A 24,696-nucleotide genomic window follows, 5' to 3' on the forward strand; every position below is an offset into this window, starting at 1 on the left:
TCCATTAGACCCCGTCACACTGGATGATTATAGGGGCGGGGGTGGAATCAGAAGAGCAGGATTTCTACTAAAAGGGGAAAGCAGCACAAGGGACACTTAGTATTGATCATAAGTAATGTCCCTTGCGCTATTTTACTTTTTTTTTTCAACCACAGACTTCCAGGCACCAAGAGGAGATCAAATTTGGTAGCTTTCAGTGCCCCCCCTCCCCCCACTGCTAAATGCAGGGCTATCATAATAAGAAAAAAACTTAGCCCTTCAGGCCCCTCCCCATTACAACCCTATTGGTTCATCTGCACTGCTCTGGCTCTCTCCAGCAATTAGATGCAGTCTAACCAAATTTTGGCATTCCTCTCCTACATGTAAAAAATAGATTTTTTTTAAGAACTTACCGTAAAATTCTTTTCTCCGAGTCCTCTGACAGTCGCCGCCCACTCATACAGTCTTCACTACTGGGTATTGGTCTTATCCACAGGAGTAAGCTAGGCAGAAGATTTTGTTAGAAACATTCACAAAAACTTTGCATAGACACACCTATACGGGGCTGTCCCTCTGGTCCAATACCCCCTGCTAGCAGCATTCCCAATTCAGTTTGGTAGCAAGCAGTAGATAGTCCATGAACCCCAAAAGAGGGGCGGGGGCGTCGACTGTCAGAGGACTAAGAGAAAATAATTTTACGGTAAGTTCTTCTTACAAAAAGTCCTATTTTCTCTTACGTCCTCTGACAGTCGCTGCCCACTCATACGGTCTTCACTACTGGGATGTCCCAAAGCAGTGTAGATGTGAGGAGTGGGAAACGTAACCGTCTCAAAAGGCAATGCAGCACCCAGGTCAGAGAAAAGAACCTTATCTGAACCAGAAAGGTGAAACACTGGGTAACAGGAAAGCTCAACAGGAGCGAACAAACCCAGAAAAGCAAAATAACCAGGGGGGAAAAAAACCCCAACAGGAGGGGACAGGCTAAAAACCGCCATGTCTCGCCTTAGGCACTGCCGCACTCAGAACTTTGCGGCCAAAGGAGGCATCTGCCGATGCCAAAACATCAAGTTTGTAAAATCTTGTAAAGGTGTGCACGGACGACCAGGTCGCCGCTTTGCACACCTGGGACACCGACGCCTGATGGCGGAAGGCCCAAGAAGCACTCACCGCCCTCGTAGAGTGCGCCGTGACAGGAGAGGGCGGAACCCGTTCCCTAAGCGAATAAGCCTGTACAATCGTCTGTCTGATCCATTTAGAAATGGTTGCCGCAGACGCAGCCATACCCTTCCGCGGTCCCTCAGGAAGGACAAAAAGAATCTGACTTTCTGAAGGATTCGGTAGACAGGTACACCCTGATCGCCCGGACTACATCCAAGGAATGCAAAGCAAACTCCTTAGGATGTTTGGGATTCGCACACAGCGAAGGCAAGACAATGTTCTCGTTAAGATGAAAATCGGACACCACCTTTGGAAAGAAAGATTGGCGAGGTCGCAAGACCACCTTATCCCTATGAACAACCACGTAGGGGGAGCGGCAAGACGGGGCTGCCAACTCCGACACTCTGCGAGCAGATGTGATCGCCAACAGAAAGGGGACTTTTAGTGACAGCGCAGGCAGAGGAATCTCCCTGATGGTCTCAAATGGAGACAGTTGCAAAACGGATAGAACCAAATTCAGGTCCCTAGGAGGCAAGGGCGCCCTCCTAGGGAGAGCCAGATGACCCCCCGTTGAATAAAGGTGCGGATCAAGGAATTGGACGCCAAAGGGCGCTGGGAAAGAATTGCCAGCGCAGACAACTATCCCTTAATAGTGGTCAGCTCAAGACGCTGGTCCACACCAGATTGCAAGAAGGCTAACACCCTCGCCACCGAAAAGGAGCAAGGATGGAAACCCTGCGATTCACACCAGGCGAAATAAGCCTTCCGGGTACGATAATAAATCTTACCGGACGAGGCCTTCCTAGCCTTGAGTAGGGTAGGAATGACCGCCGACGAGAGACCCCCGATCTCTCAAGACCTGACTTTCAACAGCCACACCGTTAAAGCCAGCGACTGTAAAGCAGGATAGAAGATCGGCCCCTGAGACAGCAGATCGTCTCGCAACGGCAGCCGCCAGGGAAGCTCGATGACCAGTTGCATGATGTCCGCGTACAAAGACCGGCGCGGCCAGTCTGGGGCCACTAGAATCACCAACTTCGGTTCCGAGATCAACCTGCGAAGGGACCTGAACAACAACTGAATCGGGGGTAAGGCATAAATCAGGCGATACCGATACCAAGGCACTACCAATGCATCCGAGGCATCTGCCAGAGGGTCGCGTGTTCTTGCCACGAACCTTCCCACCTTGTTGTTTAGACGAGAACAGATCCACATCCAGGGATACCCATTGCGCACACAGCATCTGAAACACCTCCGGGTGTAGGGACCATTCCCCCTGGTCCAGGGTCTGACGGCTCAGATAGTCGGCCTGCCAGTTCGACACCTGGAATGTAAACTGCCGAAATCCCCGAGACCTGCGTCTCGGCCCAAGACAGAATTTTGGCCACTTCCTGGGCCGCACCGGCACTCCTGGTGCCCCCTCCGTGATTTATGTAAGCCACCACAGTTGCATTGTCCGTCTGCACACGCACAGGGCAGCCCTGAAGATGATCCGACCAACGGAGAAAACATAGTCTGATCGCTCTCAGTTCCAAGACATTTATCAGTAGAGAGGATTCCTCCTCCAACCAAGTGCCTTGGGCAGAACGCCACCCCAGCCCGACAGGCTGGCGTCCATGGTGACCACCGTCCATAACAACGGCCAGAAGGATTTCCCTTCCGTCAGAGCCTGGAGCCACCACAGAAGATCCACTCTGACCTGGTGGCTCAAAGATATCCTCCTTTCCAAGGAATGAGGATGCCTGTCCTTCCTGGCCAGAATCTCCGCTTGCAGAGATCGTGTGTGGAATTGTGCAAATGGTATCGCCTCGAAAGCTGACACCATCAATCCCAGGGACCGCATGCAGGTCCTGAGCGATGAGGATTCGTTGTCCCTGAGGGACCTGACCTCGTTCTGTAAAGACCGGAGTTAGTCCTCCGGCAGGAAGACTTTTGCTTGGGCGGAGAACCATCCATAGGTAAGGGAGGCGAACAGAAGGAGACAATGTCGAATTCTGAAAATTGATGGTCCACCCAAAGTCCTAGAGCACTGGAACTCGATTGGCACTGGAACTCGACCTTAACAGGAGATCGTCCAGATACCCAAGGATTGCAATCCCCTGCGCCCACAACAGGGCAAGGATAGGAGTCAGCACTTTGGTAAACACCCTTGGAGCCGAAGCGAGACCGAAAGGTAACACCACAAACTGATAGTGCTCCTCCGCGATTGCGAACCGGAGGTACCTCTGATGACCTTTGTAAATGGGGATGTGTAAATACGCATCCTTGAGGTCGATGGATGCCAGGAAATCTCCCGGGCTCAGGGAGGCCACCACCGATGGGAGGGATTCCATGCAGAACTTTTGAACCCGCACGAAGCGGTTCAAAAACTTTAAGTCCAGAATTGGATGGACCTTGCCCTCCTTTCTAGGCACGTGAACAGATTTGAGTAAAAACCCCAAAACTTGTCCCGATGTGGCACAAGGACGATCACCCCCTGGGCGAGGAGATCCTGAACCGCCTGTTGGGAGATCTTGGAAAGGATCTGGGGTCAAATGAAGATTTGGAGGGAGAATCTTGTCTGCTGGGCGTGATCGAAATACGATCTTGTACCCTGACCGAATGAGTTCCTGAACCCATCTGTCCTGAATCTTGGCCAGCCAAGGTTCGGGAAAACAGCGCAGACGTCCCCCCACCCCTTAGAAGCCCACTCAGACATCAACAGATCCACTTTGGACGCTAAAGTCGCAAGTGCAGCAGTAAGTGAGACTATTGCAGAGGATTCAGGAGTACCTGAACCCTCCACCAGAGCTGGGGGGAATTTGCTATCCTGGGACTCCATAAAACACACTTAGAATTATTATGGCGCTGGCCCTTTAAAATCGGCGATAGCGGCGGTTCCCACCGCAATGAGTGACTAGCCTGTGCTACTAAGCACTGAAGGATATACTGCCAGCAGAGATATAACCCGCAAAAATAGCAGAAAAGCCCCCCAGAAATGTATCTATACAATACCACGCTGCCAGCTCGATCTGAGTGCCTTAAGAAAGGAAGTGATGTCACGCCACTAGGAGGCCGAACATAGGTCTGAGCCACAAGAAAATGGTTGCCAATGTAATTCTATGGGGGAGGCTCCGAGAAAATGGCCGCCAAGCACATGGGAAAAACACATTGCCCACACTAAAGATGGTGCCCGAAAGGGTGCCAATGCAGTACAGAGAAAAAGGCTGCTGCCCTTGCACGAGGCCAAACAGCCTGCCCACACCCGAAATTGCGCCCCCCCCCCCCATTTTACACCGCTGCGGCCCCCACAATCATGTCTGAACCCCCAAACGTTGCATAAGCACACACAAGGTAAACAGGGACCCCCGCAAACCCCCCACACTGTGGCAGGACCGCTATAGCGCCCCCGCAGGGACCATGAGGGACACACTGGAACCATACAGACGTTCCGTACATACAGAAATGAGGGGGATATCACAGACTCCAAAATAGACTGCCATCCCCATAACAGAGGCCCCACATACACCCCCGACAGAAAATGCCATAGACAGAGGGGTAACATGGTACTCATGGACGGCACCCCATCCCCCCCCCCCAGCGAAAACTCTGGGTGGGGGTGCCGTCAGCCGAACAGGACGCTAGCAACACACGGCGTACCGCAGTTGAGACATCCTAGCGAAGTAGCCACTCCGCAGGCTTTGTCCCTGAGGACAGGGACAGGTTGTTTGCGAGGCCTGGGCGTACACATAGCGTGCTAACGCTCGATGGCAGGCTGGGATTCCGTAAGGCTCTAGTACAACCAGTGCGATTCCCAGCTCGGCAAACGCTGTATTCTTCCTAAGTCTGACTAAGCGCAGGAACATATAAAAAACTATCAGTGTAAAGAAAAATCACTTAGCAGAAATAAAAATTAAGAAACCGAAGAAAAGGCTGAGACTGCAGCCCCAGCCAAGGGAAGCCTGCCTACTCCTAACTAGGCAAAAGACAAACTGAATTGGGAATGCTGCTAGCAGGGGGGTATTGGACCAGAGGGACAGCCCCCTATAGGTGTGTCTATGCAAAGTTTTTGTGAATGTTTCTAACAAAATCTTCTGCCTAGCTTACTCCTGTGGATAAGACCAAATACCCAGTAGTGAAGACTGTATGAGTGGGCAGCGACTGTCAGAGGACGTAAGAGAAAAACATCTGTTAGACCTACCAGTAACGGTGTTTCTACGAACCTTCCAGGATGGCAAACACGTGAGAGATAAGAGGCCCTACCCTACAGGAAACAATCAGTTCACAACTGTTAAAAGGCCCCACCTTTCCCCTTGTCCCTCAGTTGTAAAAAAGTAGTTCTCCGACCAATTCACAAGGGATGTACAATCACTTAGGTACTTAAAACCCTTTGGTATACATTCTTTCCCTCACCCTTTTAACAGGACAGGAAGTAGGCCTGCCGCCCTGGAAGGTTCGTAGAAACACCGTTACCGGTAAGTCTAACGGACGGTTTTCTCCCCTCACCCTCCAGGACAGCAAACGTGAGAGTATAATAAAATAACCACAGGGCTACCTTAGGGTGGGACCACTGCCTGTAGTACCTTTCAGCCAAAGGCTGGGTCTTGCTGAGACAACACCTCCACTCGGTAGTGCTTTAGAAAAGTGTCATGGCAGGACTGCAAATCCAATCCCAGGAAGCTCCTGCTTTTTCGGCCCAGGAAGTTGCCAGTGCTCTTGTTGAGTGTGCTTTCGGCTTTTGCTGGCACAAGAACACCTGAAACCTCATAAGACATGGTAATGGATTGCCTAATCCACCTGGAGACAAAGTTTTGACGCCTGCAGCCCTTTTCTTGGTCCATCAGAGGATCAAAAGGTGAATAGATTTCCTAAACTCTCTGGTCCTCTGTAAATAAGTGAGGAAGCATCTCCTCACATCTTAAACAATGAAATTGTATTTCTTTTTCATTTCTAGGATTATCACAAAAGGATGGTAACATTATTTCCTGCTTCCTGTTAAAGCAAGATGCTACTTTGGGCAGATATAGAGCATCTGGTCTGAGAATAATTCCTATCTGGGAAGATCAACATAAATGGTTCTTTAATTCAAAGACCTTGCAAGTCCCCTACCCTTCTGGCTGTTGTAACAGCCAAGAGGAAGGCTAGTTTTAGGGACAAAAAAACTTAAAGGGAACCTCTTCTATAGATTCAAAAGAGCTTCTAGATAACACCTCTAGAAACCTAGTCAGGTCCCAAGGAGGGAACCTGTTTCTAGTGACAGGGGTAGCTCTATGGCTGGCCATCAAAAATCTTTTAACTAAAGGTTCTTTTGCAGGTCTTGCGTCTAGAAAAACAGAGAGCTGCTATTTGTACCCGAAGGGTGTTAACTGCCACACCCTTCTCTACCCCATCTTGTAGGAAATTCAAGATTATGGGGACTTTGCTTCTGCCTATGCCAAGTACAAAAAGTTTTCTAAACGTAAGTATATTTTCCTCGTTAGTGGTTTCCTGCACAGGAGTGTGTATCACCCTGTCTGAGCAGCCCTTTAATTTAAGGATCAGGCACTCACTAACCAGGCCATCAACTGGAAGAACTCCGGCCTGGGGTGCCAAACTGGTCCATGCAATAGCGGGTCTGGGAGGTTCGGAAGCTTCCAAGGAGGTGCTACTGATAACGCTTTCAGGGTCGCAAACCATGCCCTTCTTGGCCACCAAGGCGCAATCAGAAGGAGCCAAAGGCCCGGGGAATGACTGAGCTTCTGTAAAACTTTGAGGTATAAGAGTTAGTGGGGGAAAGGCATAGGCTAACTCGAACTGCCATGTTTGGGCCAGAGCATCCAGCATTCTTCTTTCCCCTGAAAGGGAAAACAATCTCTTTACCTTTCTGTTTTGTAGGCTGGCAAATAGGTCTACTTCTGGGCATCCAAATTTTTGGACTAGTGTCTGAAATACATTGGGATTTAGCTCCCATTCTCCGTGTCTTATTGGATGGCGACTGAGGAAATCTGCTTCCCAGTTGCTTTCCTCTTTTATATGAATGGCGGACAGGGAAATCACTCTTCCTTCAGCACAGCCTAGGATTTCCTGGGCTAGTACCAACAGTGGTCTGGGACCTGGTACCTCCTTGGTGATTCAGGTAAACTACTGTTGTAGCACTGTCAGAGCAGACCTGGATTTCCATGCCTGAAATTGAACTTTTGAAGGCTTTTAGGGCTTCGCCCACTGCTTTGAGTTCTCTGAAGTTGGAGGAGGCCTGGGCTACTTCCTTATCCCAGATGCCCTGGGCTTTCTCTAGATGAGCTTCCCCCAGGTGCTTGCGTCTGTGGTGACCTTCAGAGGGCTCCACTCATCCCAAGATCTGCCCTTTTCTAAATTGCTTGAAATTGACCACCGCTCCAGGGAGGTTTTTACCTGAGCTGTGAGGATTACCTTTTTCGTCCAAGGACTCGATCTTTTTGTCCCAGGAGGAAAGATGGAAGAATTGAAGGTCTCGAGTGTAGCTGCACTCAAGCTACTGCTGGCTGACATGAGCCCCAGAACTCTCAGGATCTCTCTCCCGGAACACGAGGGCAGTGACCACCAACCTTTTTACTGAACAGACTACCTTCTCCACCTTTTCCCCTGGAAGGAAAAGACTTTGTACCCGTGAGTCTATCCGGTACCCTAAATAGGTCTGAACCTGGGCAGGCTACAGGGAAGACTTTTCTATGCTGATCAACCAGCCTAGCATCTGTAGGACTGTCAACACCCTCTGGGTGTCGGATCTCACTTGGTCCACCGATGAACCAAAAATCAGTAGATCGTCCATGTAAGGAATCAAAGCTTTTCCCTGGAGTTGAAGATAGGCCACCGCCTCTGCCAGGATTTTGGTAAAAATCCTTGGACTGGCTGCTAGACCAAAGGGGAATGCTCTGAACTGCCAAAGTGTAGTTCCTTCCTCAGTGACCACTGCAAATCTCAGAAAGGCTTGGTGTTCGGGATGAATTGGAAAATGCAGGTATGCATCATCCCTGAGATCCAGAGTAGTCATAAACATCTCTTTCAATAGGTTTTTGCGGAATGTATAAATACCTGCCATCGAAAACTTCTTGTACTCTAGGAACTTGTTTAAGTTTCTGAGGTTTATGATAAGGCGGTATTTTCCCGAGGGTTTGGGTACTATGAACACGTGAAAGTAAAAGCCTTGGTAAAGCTGGTTTCCTGGCACAGGAACTATCACTAGTTGTTCTGCCAGTTCTTAAATCCCATAAAAAAGGGCTCTTCTTTTTAGTACATCCTTTGGAGGATGAGTTACAGTCACTTCTAGTGGGGGTTTGGATGAAAATTCTAGGTGGTAGCCTTCCTGAATGAGGTGATAAATGTATGGACTGACTGAAATTTCCTCCCATTGGGATATGAAATGACTCTGGCGTCACTTATCTTTGGCACTTGAGCCTGGAGAGGGGAAGAGCAAGTTATTCCTTTGCCTACCTCTACCAAAGCCCCACTTTCTATTGGGTTCTTTTTTGGCTTTCCGTTGACTTTGCCCCTGGGAGCCACGAAAAAATTTGGACAATACTTCATCCAGGGTTGAACCAAACAGTAAGGATCCTTCAAAAGGTAGCCCACAGAGCTTTACTTTTGAAGTAAAGTCGCTTTCCCAAGCTTTAAACCAAATGGCTCTCCTAGCAGAATTAATGAGAGCTCTGGTTTTACCTGAGGCTATCACTGACTCAACTGCTGCATTGGTCAAGAAAGTGACAGCTTTCCCTATAACTGAAAGGGAATCCAGCAGGTCTTGGGACTTATTAAAGGTGCTTTGTAAGCCTTTCTATCCAGAAATCTGCATTCCTAGCAACGCAGGTTGCAGCCAGTGCTGGAGCCATAGTGGATGAGTTAGCATCCCAGGCTTTAACAGAGATTCAGACTTATGGTCCATGACATCTCTGATATTCCCTGTGTCCTCAAAGGAGAGGTCAGACCTCTTGGTCACTTAGACAGGGAGGCGTCAATTTTGGACTTTTTAGGAATTTTTTCATCTTCTCCTTTTCCAGGTCTTTAGTCCAACCAGACCTCTTTCAGGAAACTGCCATTCTTGAAGAATTAAATCTTTCAAGGATTGGTTAACAGGCAATACCTTGGATTGGTTTTTAACCAAGCCTTTATACATCCATCTTATCTTGTGCCGAGGTTTCCTTGGGGGGTTCTGGGATTTCTTCTGTAGCATAAACAGCTTTAAGGAGTCCCTCTAGATTTTCCAGACCAAACTAATTTTCTGAGACTTAGCCTGACTGTCTGCATTCCCTAGGTCTTCCTCTTCCCTTGCTTGAGCAGGGAGGAAACCCTGCAAACCAGGCAGAAAAGCAGATGGTACCAGGAAGTGGGATATAGAATCCTATCCTTATATACTCCATAAAATAGATGATTCTATCCCGGATAGATACAGGAGTTGTGGGTCAGAGGTGGGAACCATGCTCCACACCATTTGGTCCTGCCCCACTGTGGGATCTTTCCGGGGGGGAAGTGACAGACACTATTAAACAATTGATGGCAGTAGATTTAAAAAGGTAATCCAGCAGCTTGCCTGCTCCACCTAACAGAGACCCCTCCAGAAGTATAAAAAAAAAAAATCACTAACTTTGCAACTGCTTAATGCAGCCAAGGCATGTATACCCTCACTATGGAGGCAAACCCATCCGCCAACTTAAGCACTGTGGTACTCCAAAATTAAGCAAAAACACTGCATGGAAGAACTGCTATGATCCATAACACAGAAGAACAATTTAGTGACAAATGGGGGCCTTGGCACTACTTCATATACGACGACTACCTGCGTGAGGTGGCAGGATCATAAACTTATGGAGTCATGGGAGACCTTGACACAAAGGATATATTGGGGGGCCCTTGGGCCCGTACTACCTGCACACCCTACTCCCCCCCCCCCTTGTCTTTTCTCGCTATCTCCACCTTTCTTTTATCCCACCCCCTCACCCCCCCCCCCTTTTCTAGAAGAGGGACACTAATTATATTTTCTTTTATCTTCTCGTGAGATTGCAACTTACTATAGCCCTGGACGCTCGATACCCAGGTGCTAATGTTTACGATCTATTAAAAGCTTATAGTTTATGGAAACAGAAGAGAACAAAAATTATAATACAAGCAATAAAAAACAAGAAATTGATAAAACTGATGTGCAAAGTTTTATTCAAATGATCTGATCTGGAAGCTCTGTAATCCTTTTGTAATATTCTGTGTAAATTGTAACTGAGATAAATTTGTTATGTTTGACACACACTTTGTTAATGGTTTGAAACTTCCTTGTACTTATGTGACTTTGCTACAATAAAGAATAAAAAAAAAAAAAGAAGAAAAGAAAAGCAGATGGGCCTGCCTTGGAAAGTGAACTCTCCTAAGAAGGGCCCTCTTTAGGGGTTAGCTCACCCGGTTCGGTTACCTAGGGGAAATCTACAGAGAAGCGGAAGGACTGGATAGACTTACGGAAATCATTCATCAACCCTGAGGCCTCCTTACCAGCCAGTTTGTTAATACACCTATAACAAAAGGGCTTGGTGCGAGACCTGGGTAGTCTCTGCCCGCAATTACCACACTTTTTAGAGGAGCTAGTGCTAGCGGATAGAGGGAGTACTTTATCAGAGGACTTCTGGGTTCCACCTGGGGATTCTGCAAGATAAGAGGCGATAACAAAGAGATCACTCTTCCTGCCCCATAGTAACTTGGCTACAGGCCCCGCTGAGGGAGAGCATGGGAGCTATCAGAGACTAAACCTAACACTGGTACCAGCCCCAATCGGAAAAGAAAACAGCACTTACTGGGCTTCGATCTGATTTTGCCTGTTGCCACCTGAACCAACCTTACTTCCTCCTTCTCCATGAAATGGGTTGCGGCAGGTTTCATTTCTTTGGCAGCTTCCCGGCTCCTTCTGGCTGGAGAGTCTGCCTTACTGCCCCCCCATGCGGGTCCAGCTTCTCCTCCGTACTCGCTTCCTTCTTCCGGGTGGCGCTGCGCATGCTCTGCCTTTCCTGCACAAAACGTAAGTTCCAGTTTCAAATCAAGGCTTGGTGCACGCTTTCCGGCGTTTTTTTGTCATTCCGGCTGCATGCGAACTCCAACTGAATGGACAGAAGGACCGGAGGAGACCCCTGCTGAACAGCAGGCCACAGGCTTTGGAGGGACCACTACAGTGACCGACTGCCTGTACCTTGGGGCGACCTGTGAGAAGCCTAGAAGGTGTGCAGGTAGAGTGTGGCCTTCACCGGCGTTCATGAGCCTGCCTCACAGGTGAACCATCCAACACAGTCTTCAGCTCAGAGAAAAAAAAAAAAAAAAAAAATGTTTCGCTGTGGGAGAAACACAATCAAACTGAGGGACAAGGGGAAGAGTGGGGCCTTTTAACAGCTGTGAACTGATTGAGTTTCCTGTAGGGTGGAGCCTCTCATCTCTCATGCCTTTGCCGTCCTGGAAGGTGAGAGGAGAAAAAAAAATTTCTCAGAACCCCCAAATATATATCTATATGTAGAGACCCTAGGGAATAAAATGGCGGTCTTTGCAATTTGTTTGACACACGCAGCAAATTTTCAACGCCTTTTGTAAAAACACACATATTAAAAAAAAAAAACCCCACCATATTTACCCCAAATTTTTTCTATAATAGGAAAGACGATGTTACACCAAGTAACTAAATGCCTAACACGCAACGCTTTAAAATTGTGCATGGTTGCGAAATGGTGACAAACTATGATAACAAAATCTCCATAGACTATGCTTAAATTTTTTTTACAGGTTACCAGCTTAGAATTAGAGGAGGTTCTGGTGCTAGAATTATTGCATGACCTAGGTATGCATTCGCTTCTGCGTACGAGCACGAGGGGATGGGGGCTTTTAAAAAAGAAAAATTTTATTTTATCTTTATTTTACACATCACTTTTAACAGGAATAGGGCATGACAGGTCCTATTTACAGAGAGATCTCGGGTATATAAGTCCCCACATTTCTCCTCTATGCTGGAAAGCTTGAGGTAAAAAAAAAAAAAAATTGATCTTAGGCTTTCCAGACAAAAAAACTACAATGTTTACATCTGCCAGCGCAAAAAGTGAAGTCATGGCGTCGCTGCCAGCCTCTGAGGGCATTGAGATGGCCGGGGACCATCAGGTCTACGGCCCACTCTATGGTAAACCACCACCACTGGTTTTATTCTCTATCTCAGTGATCGCACGAGGGAAGCGGGAAGGGTGCCCCCCTTGCACCTTGCTGCAAGCATACAGAGGGGCTTTTCCAACTTTTTTAGAGTCCAAATGTTTTTGGGAAAGTATGCACAAATCATAGATTTATTGTACCTTTAGCCTGGAGTTTCTCTTTTAAAACAATGTCCAGAACTATTTGCAAAATACAGTTATATAAACAGCTTGATTTAAAAAGTCATTATTCTGTTTGGCCACAATGGCTTACCACTCCAACATACCTGCACAACCCATGGGCTGTTGGCAAATGCCATAATGTCTCGCTCTTCCCAGAAGAACGCAGAGTCTGATCGCTTTATCATTTCCAGCTTGCTTAGGAGCTTCATTGCATACACCTTTCTTGATGATTTATGCCTTACCTTGTTAGATAAAAACAGGAGGTCACACACAACAAAAACAACTCTTCTAGATCAACTTGTAAAATATATAACTCATAGGAAGGGATGTCTAAGAAAAAATTGGATTTTTGACTTAATGTAAAATCAATTTCTCTGATGTTCATTGACTGACACAGCTCTGGATATTCTTGACCATTGGGTTTTACTGCCCCCTACAGGAGTAGGACACTAGGCATAAAAAATAGAATTTATGTAAGAACTTACCGTTAAATTCTTTTCTCCGAGTCCTGACAGTTGCAGCTCTTCCATATATTCTTCACTGGCGGGAGCAGGCTAAGTAGGGAAAACTTGATAAAAAAAAAAAAAGGAGTTAAAGACACACCTTTAGGGGGCTGTCCCTCTCGACATTACCCTCAGCCATTCAGTGCTGCTCTTCAGTTTCGTAGCAAGCAGTACAGGAAGACAACGAACCCCAAAATCGAGGGGTGGGGGCTGCGACTGTCAGAGGACTCAGAGAAAAGAATTTTACGGTAAGTTCTTACAAAAAATTCTGACAGTCGCAGCCCTTTCATATGTTCTTCACTATTGGGATGTCCCAAAGCAGTGCAGGTGTGAGGGGTGGGAAAAGCCGCAACCAATGGCAACAAGGCCAGAGAAAACTGAGCCAATATGGGAACAGAAGCTCAACACGAGCTAACCCCAGAGCAAAATTCACACCACAAAGAGAAAAAAACATGTCTCCAACAAAAAACACAACGCTCAAAACTTTGCAGCCAAAGGAAGCATCCAAGGATGCCGTCAAGTCAATCCTATAGAAATTTGTGTAAGCGTGCACAGCCGACCAGGTCGCGGCCCAGCACACCTGAGCCACAGAGGCCTGATTGCAAAACGCCCAAGAGGCACTCAAAGCTCTATTAAAATGTGCCCTCCCAGGGAAAGGAGGCACCTGATCCTTTAGTGAATAGGGCTGAACAATAGTCTGTCTGATCCATCTGGAAACGTTTGCAGCGGAGCAGCCAAACCTTTCCGAGGTCTTTCCGAGGAAGGACCAACAGGGATCAGACTTCCTAAAAGACTCCGTGGCCAACAGGTAAACCCTGAATGCCAGACCCCATCAAATTATTTGAAAGGCAAAGTCCTTGGGAAGCTTGGGCTTCGCACATAGCAAAGGAAATACAGTATCCCTGTTGAGGTGGAATCTGACACCACCTTGGGTAGAAAAGACTGATTAGGTCGCAGGACCACTTTACCCCTATGAACAACCATATAAGGCGAATCGGCAAGACAGAGCCGCCAACTAAGACACTCAGCGAGCAGAGGTGATAGCCACCAGAAAGGCCACTTTCCGGGACAATACAGGCAGAGCTATTTCTTTGATGGTCTCAAAGGGAGTCAGTAGCAAAACAGACAAGACCAAATTCAGGTCCCACAGAGGGAAAGAAGCCCTCTGCGTGGGAACCAGATGACGCACCCCTTGAATAAAGGTGCAAATCAAGGAAGTAGTCGCCAAGGGACGCTGGAAGAAAATGGCTAAGGCCGACAACTGACCTTTGATCGTGCCCAGCGCCAAACGCTGTTCCACACCTGCAAGAGCAGCAAAATCCTCGCCACCGAAAAGGAGCGAGGAGGAAACCCTTGCGACTCACACCAGGCAATGTACGCCTTCCAGGTACGATAGTAAATATTCCTAGAGATAGCCTTCCGAGCTCTCAGCAAGGTAGAAATGACCGAATCAGAGAGATCTCTGTCTCTCAACACCTGGCTTTCAACAGCCACGCCGTGAAAGCCAGAGGCCGTAAAGCAAGATGGAAGATCGGCCCTTAAAACAACAGATCTTCACTAAGAGGCAATCGCCAGGGAGGCTCGTCGACTGTCTGTATGAGGTCCGTGTACAAAAACAGTCAAGGCCAGTCTGGAGCTACCAGAATAACCTGCACCCGTTCCAACGCCAACCTGCGGAGGAACCTGGACAACAGTTGAATCTGAGGGAAGGCAGAAATCAGCCGATACCGGTGCCAGGGCATCCGCAAGAGGTTTTTGGGCCCTAGCCACGAACCTTCCCATCTGCTTGGTGAGACGGGACGTGAACAGATCCACATCCGGAGTCCCCCACCGGGCACACAGGAAGCGAAACACCTCTGGATGCAGGGACCATTCCCCCTGAACCAAGGACTGACGACTCAGATAGTCTGCCTGCCAGTCCTCCACTGCAGGAATGTGAACAGCAGAGATAGCTGAAACGTGCACCTCGGCCCAAGACAGGATCTCGGCCACTTCCTTGGCCGCCCGGGCACTTTTGGTGCCCCCTTGGTGATTGATCTACGCCACAGCCGTGGCATTGTCTGTTTGAACACGTACTAGACGACCGTGTAACCGTGTTGTCCAATGGAGCAGAGTCTGATCGCCTTGAGCTCCAGGACATTTATTGGTAAGGAAGATACCTCTCTGCCAACCACGTGTCCTGGGACCACAGGGTGCCCAGCGGGGGACAGGAGCCACCACGAAAGCCCCGACCTCGTGAGACGGCTGAAACATATCCTCCTGTCCACTGACTGAGGATCCTTGTTCCACTCGTCAAGAATCTCTGCTTGCAGAGTTCTCATGTGAAACTAAGCAAACGGGATCGCCTCGAAAGCCGAAACCATCAGCCCCAGGGACCACATGCAGGCCCGTAGGGAGGAGAGATCGTTGTCCCTGAGGGACCTGATCTTGACCTGTAAAGTCCGAAGTTTGTCCAGCAGGCAAAAGTATTTCTCCCGAACGGAGTCCAAGACCATGCCCAGGTAACTCAGGCGGACTGACGGGATCAGAACCGACTTCTGGAAATCGATGGTCCACCTGAACTCCCAGAGCAATGGAACCGTGACTGTCAGATCGCTCAACAGTGGCACACAAGCTCGCCCTCAAAAGGAGGTCATCCAGATAACCCAGGACCGTAATCCCCCCTCTTGCGCAGCGTAGCCAGCACCGGGGGCCAAAACCTTGGTAAAGACCATGGGAGCCGAAGCTAGACCAAAGGGTAACGCCACAAATTGAAAGTGCTCCTCTGCCACTGCGAAGCAATGACCTTCGTAGATAGGGACGTGCAGATATGCAGCCTGAAGGTCTATGGAGGCTAGGAAATCTCCCTGCCACCACCGACCAGATGGATTCCATCCGGAACTTCTGCACCCGGACAGAGCAGTGCAGAGATTATAGGTCCAGAATCGGATGCACCTTGCACCCTTTCCTGGGTACCTTGAAGAGGATTGATTAGAAACCGCAAAACCTGCCCCGCTGAGGAACCAGGACTAGAACGCTGTGAGCAAGAAGATCTTGCACTGCCTCCTTGAGATCCGTGAAATGATCAGGAGACAGCCAGAGATTTCATGGAAAGAACCTGTCTGCGGGGCGAGATCGAAACTCGATCTTGTACACTGAACGAATCAGTTTGTGAACCTCCTAGTCCTGAATTTGGGACAGCCCGGGTTCCTGAAAAAGACACAGAAGTCCCCCCACCTCGGAAACGGGTGAGGGTGTCCCGTCAGGCAGAAGAAGACTGGGCCGCAGCACCGGAGTGACCGGTAGTGGGCTCATCAGACCAGGACCACTAGTCACCGCCGGAGGCCTTGAAGGACTTTCCTTCGTCCTGCGCCCCTGAGGCACAAAAGGACCCCTGATAAGCCTTGAAGGAAGGGCCCAGCCGCACGCAGGGTGATTAACCCTGTGCGGTTCGGGGCAGGAGGGTACTCATACCCCGTGAGACCCTTGACAACCCCAACCAAGGGGTTCCCAAGAAGAAGTTCCCCCAAGTAAAGGATATCATACACAATCTGTTTGGAGGCATGGTCTGCTAACCAGCTCTTCAACCCAAGCCATGCGGTGGAGGGCGACCCCTACCGCGGATAACCTTGCAACCAGAGGAGCCTCGGCCAGGGCCGCGACACAGGAACACCATGGCTCGGGCCATTCGTTCCATCAGGGCAATAGGAGTCGGAGAGATCGACTCCGCCACCAAATTTTGTATAAGCACCTTGACCCATTACGCATCCGTGAAACTAGCACAGAAGCGAACACAGGTATGGGGGGGAGCCCGCAACCAAATAAATGTGGCGGGGAAAACAGTACACTGACATAATTTAGCAATGGCTGCAGGTAAAGGTGCTGCGGAAAGGTGCTCCGCATGTTCCAGAAGTGCAAAAAATAGATCAGGGGGGAAATGGTTAACCTAGGACCCATTTCGGCAGTAATACAAAAAATGGGACACAGGCCTTTGAAAATCGGCGAGATCGCAGTCCGCACCGCGATCCCGCAACTGCTGCCGGAGTTCCCCTTTACATTGATAGAATATCTGAGGGAACAGTGGTTTCTGCAAAAAAAAAACATCCAAAAGGCATTTAAAACCCCCAAATGACAGAGACATACGAAAGTGAAACCGCTCACTCCTGCAAGAACTGAAGATGGATGAAAAAAGTGACATCATCCACTAGAGGCTGAATATGCCCTGAGCCACACAAAAATGGATGCCAATATAAGTCAATGGGGGAAAAAAGCACAACGAGAAATGGCCGCCGCCCTCACTAGGCGGCTGCCCACATCCAAGATGGCACTGGAACCAGCTCCAAATACAGCAAAAAAAAAAAAAAAATGGTTGCTGCCCTCACATGGAGTCAGACAGGCTGCCCTCAACCAAACTGGCGGCCGAAACAAGGAGCAGAAGCGAGATCAAAGGGTAATGGCACAAACGGATAATGCTTCTCTCCCACAGCAAACCGGAGGGAATCGTTGGAGACAGACATATTGGAATTGTAACTAAGCGTCCTTGATTTTGATAGAGGCAAGGACATCCCCCTGATGCAGGGATGTCACCACCGTGCGAAGAGACTCCATTCTGAACTTCTGTACCCACACAAAGCAGTTCAGAGCCTTGAGATCCAGAATTGGGCGCACATCACCTTCTTTCTTCGGGACCGTGAACAGGTTTGAATAAAACCCCTGAAAATGTTCTTAGAGTTGGAACCAGAACAATCACCCCTTGAAGCAAAGGGGGGGGGTCGCAATCTGTCCAGGGACGGATGAGGATGCACCTTCATGCAGAAAGAGCCAGACCTAGGTCGCTTGGATCCTCTCCTAAGAGGTCTTGAAAAGCTTTGAACCCTTGTCAGCTGACCGAGGGACAAAAAAACATCCTGGGAGCCGAAAAGGACGGACCACGTCTGCGACAAGGTTTCTTATCCTTACGACCCTGCGGAAGCAAGCTGCTCCTCCTCCCTGTGAGATTCTTAATGATGTCATCCAGGTTAACTACAACCAGGCGATCCCCTTGAAAAGGAAGGTCAGTTAAGACTTTTTCAGGAGGTCTGGTCTGCAGAAGAACATTTGAGACACAAAACACGCCTAAGGACCACTGCCGAAACACAGTATAGAAAGCAGGGGAGCTGCATTCAAAGAGGCATCACAGATAAATTGCAGCCCCTGGACCAACTGGTCTGCCAGCTCAGCAAAGGCAGGGGGAAGCTAGTCACGGCGTAAAAGATTAGCCCACTCAGTCTGAGTTTGTGACACCAGGGCAATGGTGAAGACCGGTCTGAGCGCCGAGCCAGCCGCAGTGAACATATTGCGGACCACAGCCTCCGCATTTGTCAGCGGGATCCTTAAAAGCCGGTGATTCTTCTACCAGAATCATGGTTGCCTTAGTCAACATGGAAACTGGGGAATCCACCACCGGTGGAACAGTCAACTTCTTAAAGCGGATTTCGGGCCTCAAATACCTTTTTTTAACTAAAAATACCCCTATAATACTAATCCATTGCCCTTTACAGAAACGCTAATCTCATACTTACAAGGTGTACAGTATTGGATTTTAGTCAAAATCTTACTTTTAAAAACTCTCTGGGCGCAGCCATCTTGGATGTGGGCATCTGAAGCCGCAGTGCAATTGGCTGTGTCCTGGAAGTTCTTACTGATTCCAGCCTCCTGGGAGTGATGACAAACAGCTCCCAGAATGCAATGCAAAGGTGGAAGTGATGTCGGTGGACGTGGTCACAGAGGGGGGAGAACGAGGAAGTACAATCAAAAATGCCCTAAAAAAAAAAAAAAAAAAAGGGTAAGAGACCCCCGAAAAAAATTGAAAAATGCCCAATTGTTGATCAGCATAGAGAGCACTCCAGGAATCACTAAAGTTGCAAAATTGTCCGGAACTCTGCTTTAAGGAAGGACTCTTCAAAGGGGCACCTCATGGTGAATCGCTTAGTGACCACGTTTTGGGCGTTCCCACTCTTTTGCAACAAATCTGTCAAAATAGGCAGGAAACGGAAACACCTTCACCGCTCTAGATGGCTGGTGAGTGCAAAAAGGGAACCGGGTGCCTCCGCAGCAGCTTCAGCTGCGTCCTCCATTTTTAAAGTCTCACACTCAGACACAAACAATGCATGCGCTGCTACAGGAGTAGAGGAATTATCCTCACTATCTGAGAACTCAGGATGTGTGGCTGCAGACCCCTCAGGGTGGGCCCCGTCCGTGGCAGCCAGATCATATTTAGGATCTGAGGAGAAAGAAAGCAGGAGGAGGAGGGGGGGGTGTGGGTCACTTTTTACTTCCCCGCAGCCCAAAAGCTTCCTCCACCCGGGACACAAAGGACTCTAGGACCACCGTCAGGGCATCAATGAATGGTTGGGACCCTGAGGGCCCTGCAGGCTCTGAGGGGGGGGGGGTCAGGTGGGGAAATGTGCTCCAAAGACTCCATGAGGAATAAGGATACCCCACTAGAGTAAAAAGACACCGCCAGATACAGCCCCGCATTCCAATCGCCCGGTCGCCAACGGCCCACCCCCAGGCCCCATCGCCAGTACAATACCCTCTGTGCAGCCCCAAGAGGCAGCCAAACCACCATACAACCCCAATATAGATGGAGGGGGGTGGGGGGGGGTCGAAGATGACCCACAGGGTCATCGGACTCGGGGAGGGGGGCCTAAGGGAGGAAAACCCAGGGGTGTGACCGTCCCAGGGAGGGGCTCACATCCACCCCAAAACCCTCCAGGGGTTGAGGGAGGACAATTACTCACCATACCAGGAACCAGGTGGGCACCGTTCCAGACAGAACCTCCTCGTCATCGAAATCGAGGGGCTGTCGGCCAGGAGGAACACTGACGCAGCCCTCGTCTGGTGGGGCTATATCGTGGCCAACCTAGCGTGGAGCGGAGGTCTACACGCGTTCGCTGGCCAGACTGGGGTGATCACTGGCTCTAGATTATCCAGCCCGTCCTCCCAAGTAAAGCAGTTGATTGTAGATCTCAGATCTCACAGGAAAAACCAGGAGAAAAAAATCTAAAAAGAAAAACATTGCCAGCAAGGAACTAGGTCCTTACTCCTGACTAAGCAGGAAAAAAATGGGTACCTATAGCAGAGAGGGGTAATATACCCCCCTGGGACTGCCTATAGGCGTAGTAAAGTTCTATTTCTGCCTAGTGTCCTACTCCTGTAGGGTGCAGTATAACCCAATGGTCAAGAAGATCAGGAGCTGTGTCCGTCAATGAACATAAGAGAAACTCAACTTCACAGCAGCCCTCTAAATTCATATTTTACCCTCTGGTTATTCCCTGTATGACTCCGCAAAACTCAGGGAATCCCTCCGAATGCTTCACTCTTACTTACGTACATACATAAAAAGGAACATCATTCAGTTTCTCTCACAGAGCAAGCATAACTTAATGGTTCGTTTACAAGCGTGTTGATTAAGAAAGAAAGCAATGCTCAATAACGCACCTATAGCATTGATGATGTATTTATGACGGTTTTTGTTGTGTTTATAAAGTGTTCAAAAAGCTTCAAGAATATTCGATAAAAGCCCATGAAAGTGTTGTTTTTCTAGTGGAAAGTGCTTAAAGGTCCAAGATAGGAGAAAAATGAATGCAGCTCCAGGTAACCCATTACTTAAAAATGATTGTAAAGTCTAGTTTTTTATTTTTTTAATAAAAATAATAAACATGTTATACTTGCCTGCTCTATGCAGTTGGTTTTGCACAGAGCAGCCTAGATCCTTCTCTTCTCGGGTCCCTCTTCAGTACTCCTGGCTCCTCCCGCCTGTTGAGTGCAAGCAGCTTGCTGTGGGGGCACCAAAGCCGAGTCACAGCTCCCTGTGTCCATTCAGACACAGAGCTGTGACCCGGCTCCACCCCTCTTTCTTGACTGGCTGAATTTTGATTGACAGCAGTGGGAGCCAGTGGACTGCTGTCTCAGCAAATGAGGAGGAGATCCCCAGGCAGCTTAGACACTCCTGCAACATCGCTGGATAAAGAGGGGCTCAGGTAAGTATCAGAAGAACTGAAGGGAGCTGTTGCACACAGGTTTTTTTTTTTTATTTTTATTTTAAAGGGGTTGTAAAGTCAGACGTTTTTTTATCTTAATGCATTCTATGCATTAAAAAAAAAAAAATCCTGTGTGCAGCACCCCCCCCCCCCCCGGCCCCCACCCCCCGTTAGTCCCCCCAATACTTACCTGAGGCCATCTCTGTCCAGCGATGTCCACGAATGCCTCAGCCACCCCGGGGGGCTCTCCCTCCTGATTGGGTGAGACACAGTAGCTGTGCCACTGGCTCCCCCTGCTGTCCATCAAAGTCAGTCAGCCAGTGAGGAGAGAAAGGGGGCAGGGCCGGGCCAGGCTACAGCTCTGTGTTTGAATGGACACAAGGAGCTGTGACTCGGCTGGAGTGCCCCCATAGCAAGCTGCTCGCTGTGGGCACTTACCAGGAGGGAGGGGCTAGGAGAGCAGAAGAGGGACCCGAGAAGCCCTTACAATCCCTTACAATCCTTTAACTCCTCACTGCAAGTCTATCAAGAGGGTGCCACACAGCCTGTCTAACAGGATGTAAAAAGGAAAAAGCCTGGAATTTGCTGCACTCCTTGGTATCACAGGCATGACAGGAATAGATGATAAAACATTTCAGCGCACTGAAACCTCCTACCAGGCACGGGTTTTTAGCGTAAAGCGCGTTACCATCCATTGTTACTGCTTACTGGGCTTGAAAAAAAAAATGCAAAAGTGTCTCACATGCATTCTAAAAGCGGTGAATGTGCCAAATTCATATACCCATCTAGAACTTGTACTTAAATTTGGCTCATGCTGCGCCAGTTTTTCGCTAAGAGAGTAGGTTTTAATTATTTCCACTTTTAGGCCAGCCGTACATGGAACAAATTAGGAAAGAAATTTGCTGGAATCCCCCATCCACACCAGACAGTGTTGATGCAGGAATCCCTCCTGCTGGGCCATTGTCTTTTACCACCAGGATAAGAAACCCCACTATTACCACATATCCCACCCATCACTAAACCCCCCCCCCCTCCTCCCATTAGACACTTACCTGCAGCCTCTCAAGATCCAGCGCTGTCCCTGTCTGCAGCACCACTTTTCCACTTACTGGTCCTACAGTAGGCACAAGCGGCAGCAGAAGTCATTGGCTCCTGCTGCTGTCAAGCAAAATCCTGGGAGGAGGAAGAGGGGGTGTGGCCACGTGTCTATGAACGCACATATCCCAACTCTGGCGCGCGCCCACACGGATGCACATGGCTTGCTATGGGGACACCCGTGAGAGGAAGGAAAGAACAGCGCTGGTGGGGAACACCAAAGAAAAGGTAAAAGACTGGTGCGGTGATATGTTGCTGCACAGAGCAGGTAAGTAAAAGCACTTTAATTTAGGCTAAAAAATTGCCTTTAGATTAGAACTACTTTAAATTTTTTTTTAAAACCAGAGTTTGCTGTTACTTTAAAGTATTTATTTTTTTTACAGGGAAAGTGTGTGTATTAAAGTCAAAATTGCTCTCAGCCTCCTCAAAATTCCTTTTTTCTTTAATTTTTTCTTTACTGTAAAAATACACTGGTAGTGAAGGGGTTAACTTTATTTGAGAGGGAGGGGCTGTGTGTGTCCCTAGGGGCGTGCTTTCTACTGTGATTGGCTGTGGCTTCAGATGTATGAAGAGTGATCAACGGTTCTACATAGTAGAACCGTATGATCATCCTTCATACACCGGGGAGAATGACAGGCAGCTTGTTTACACAAGCCGCCTGACTTTCTCCCTCTCCCCCGACGATCGCAGAGTGACCGCCGGTCACACGCGCGGGGGGGGGGGGGGGCGCGCGCCCGCTCCCTAGACCCTCACCGGCTAGCGACGTAGACCTACGTAGATTTGCCTGTGAGGGGCTGACTGCCGACGTAGATCTGCGTTAGGCAGTCGGCAAGTGGTTAATGGAAAGCTACACTGGCCCACTTAAAAAAAAAATACTACAGCACTTTAGGAATATAACAATATACTAAAACAGATTTTTCAGTACATTTATTATCACTCTAAAGGCCCGTACACAAGTGCAGATTGTCGGCCGAAAATGTTCGGCCGCCGAACGATCTGCCGATTTTCGGCTTGTTAGTATGATGCTTCCGACAGCCGACAGCGCACTTTCGGCCGAAAAGAATCTGTCGTGCAAGCATTAAAATTTTTCTATGCCGACACCAGAGCGGCCGATTGTTCGCCAGTCAATACAGAATTCGGCCGACAGACAGCAGATTTGCAAGACTGGGCATGCTCAGAAAAGAAAAAACACAGGGAAAGTTAACCATCACGACATCACTTCTGCAGTCGGCGGACAAAATTCTTGTGCAGTCTTTTGCACTTTTCAACAGACACGACAGCCCGGGGACAAAAGACGGCCGATCGTTCGGCCGATGATCTGCACGTGTGTACGGGGCATAAGTATTTTCTCTGCAGAAAGCAGTAGGATATTGCATGAACCAGAAGAAATCCCGACACAAATGTATGGACAGGTTGTTCAAAGTGATGACATGTAGAACATAATGTTTTTAAATCAGTCGGTTATGGCAATGGGAAGAAGGGATAATTCTTATCTTCAGTTATTTGGCCACTCCAAAGAAGATAGAGTGCCTTTTAACACCTGACTGGTTATAATGCACGATCAAGCTGACATACATACCAACTGAACTTCACCAAAAGCTCCTCTGCCAATGACTTTTACTACTTCATAGTCTTCAGCTTTCATACGCAGATCTCTGATTTTACTTATCGTATCTTTATCTAGATTTGAAAACAAAGAAAAATCAATCACTGCAGTTACTATTTTTACTTTTCAGTTACCAGAAAGACGATAATAACACTGGGAAACAGATGAACAACTGGCAGCAGACTGCTTGTTTTATATTGGAATACTAGATTTTAATTTAAACCATGCACTGGGAATAACAATTATTTGTATAAAACTGTCACTCCATAAACTAGAATATATTTACAGATTCCCAGTGGGCAGATATTTCAGCTCCAAATTTGGTCATGGATGAAAAAAAGGCTATTTTAATCCACTAGGGTCAACATTGGCATGAGATTGTATGGAAAAAGCTCAAAATGCTAGTGTTCTACAAACATTGTACTATTACATTGAAACACTAAGGCTTAATGAAATGTGAATAGCAGTATTTTCATATATTTTTGATTTAGAAATTATGCTACTTATCTTTTTTTATTACTTGAACAGCCATCTCAGCCGGGCAACAACATAGAATTCTTTTAAAAACGTAACTATTAAAAGTGAATAAGCCCAGCAGCAGTAAAAGCTTTTTTTTTAAAAATCCCTGAAGCTTATAAAAAATTAGTGAAGCATAAAATGAATATTCCAAATAAAACCGATGCATTTGAACCTACTTTTAGGCAGTAAACAACTACAGTTCTTTATTTTATACCTCTTAATCCTGCCATTAACTCACTTCCTGTCCTAGCGTGACATCAATTGTTATATATATATTATTGTATTTCACTTATACACAATATTATTGTCATCTTCCATCATCTTTGGATACTTTTCATCTACTTCATTATTTTCTTGTGGCCTACCATTTTCTGAAATTGAGCGCTGATTCCCCTCTTTCCATTTTCTGACCAGTATGTGGTGACACTACTAAATCAGCTGCTAATTTCGGTGCTCCACTTTTTATTAGTTCTTTTTATTCATCTACCCCATTGGTAGCGCATTGGTCCCTCCCAAATGCA

General features: G+C 48.1%; 1 protein-coding gene across 2 annotated transcripts in view; it reads right to left on the minus strand.

The window, feature by feature from the left end:
• ROCK1 (Rho associated coiled-coil containing protein kinase 1) overlaps positions 1-24,696 on the minus strand; it is a 321,787-nt gene that overhangs the window by 156,164 nt on the left and 140,927 nt on the right. For both annotated transcript variants that reach the window (XR_014225300.1, XM_082258424.1), the window contains exons 3-4: positions 23,630-23,730; positions 12,554-12,691 (exon numbers count right to left, since the gene is read on the minus strand). Coding sequence is in view for 1 of the 2 variants with exons in the window: in XM_082258424.1 (XP_082114550.1) it covers positions 12,554-12,691; positions 23,630-23,730 (239 nt within the window). In the remaining variant the exon portion in view is untranslated. The remainder of the gene's footprint in view (positions 1-12,553; positions 12,692-23,629; positions 23,731-24,696) is intronic.

Source organism: Pelophylax lessonae (assembly GCF_965119305.1).
Source record: "Pelophylax lessonae genome assembly, chromosome: 5".
Classification (NCBI taxonomy): domain Eukaryota; kingdom Metazoa; phylum Chordata; class Amphibia; order Anura; family Ranidae; genus Pelophylax; species Pelophylax lessonae.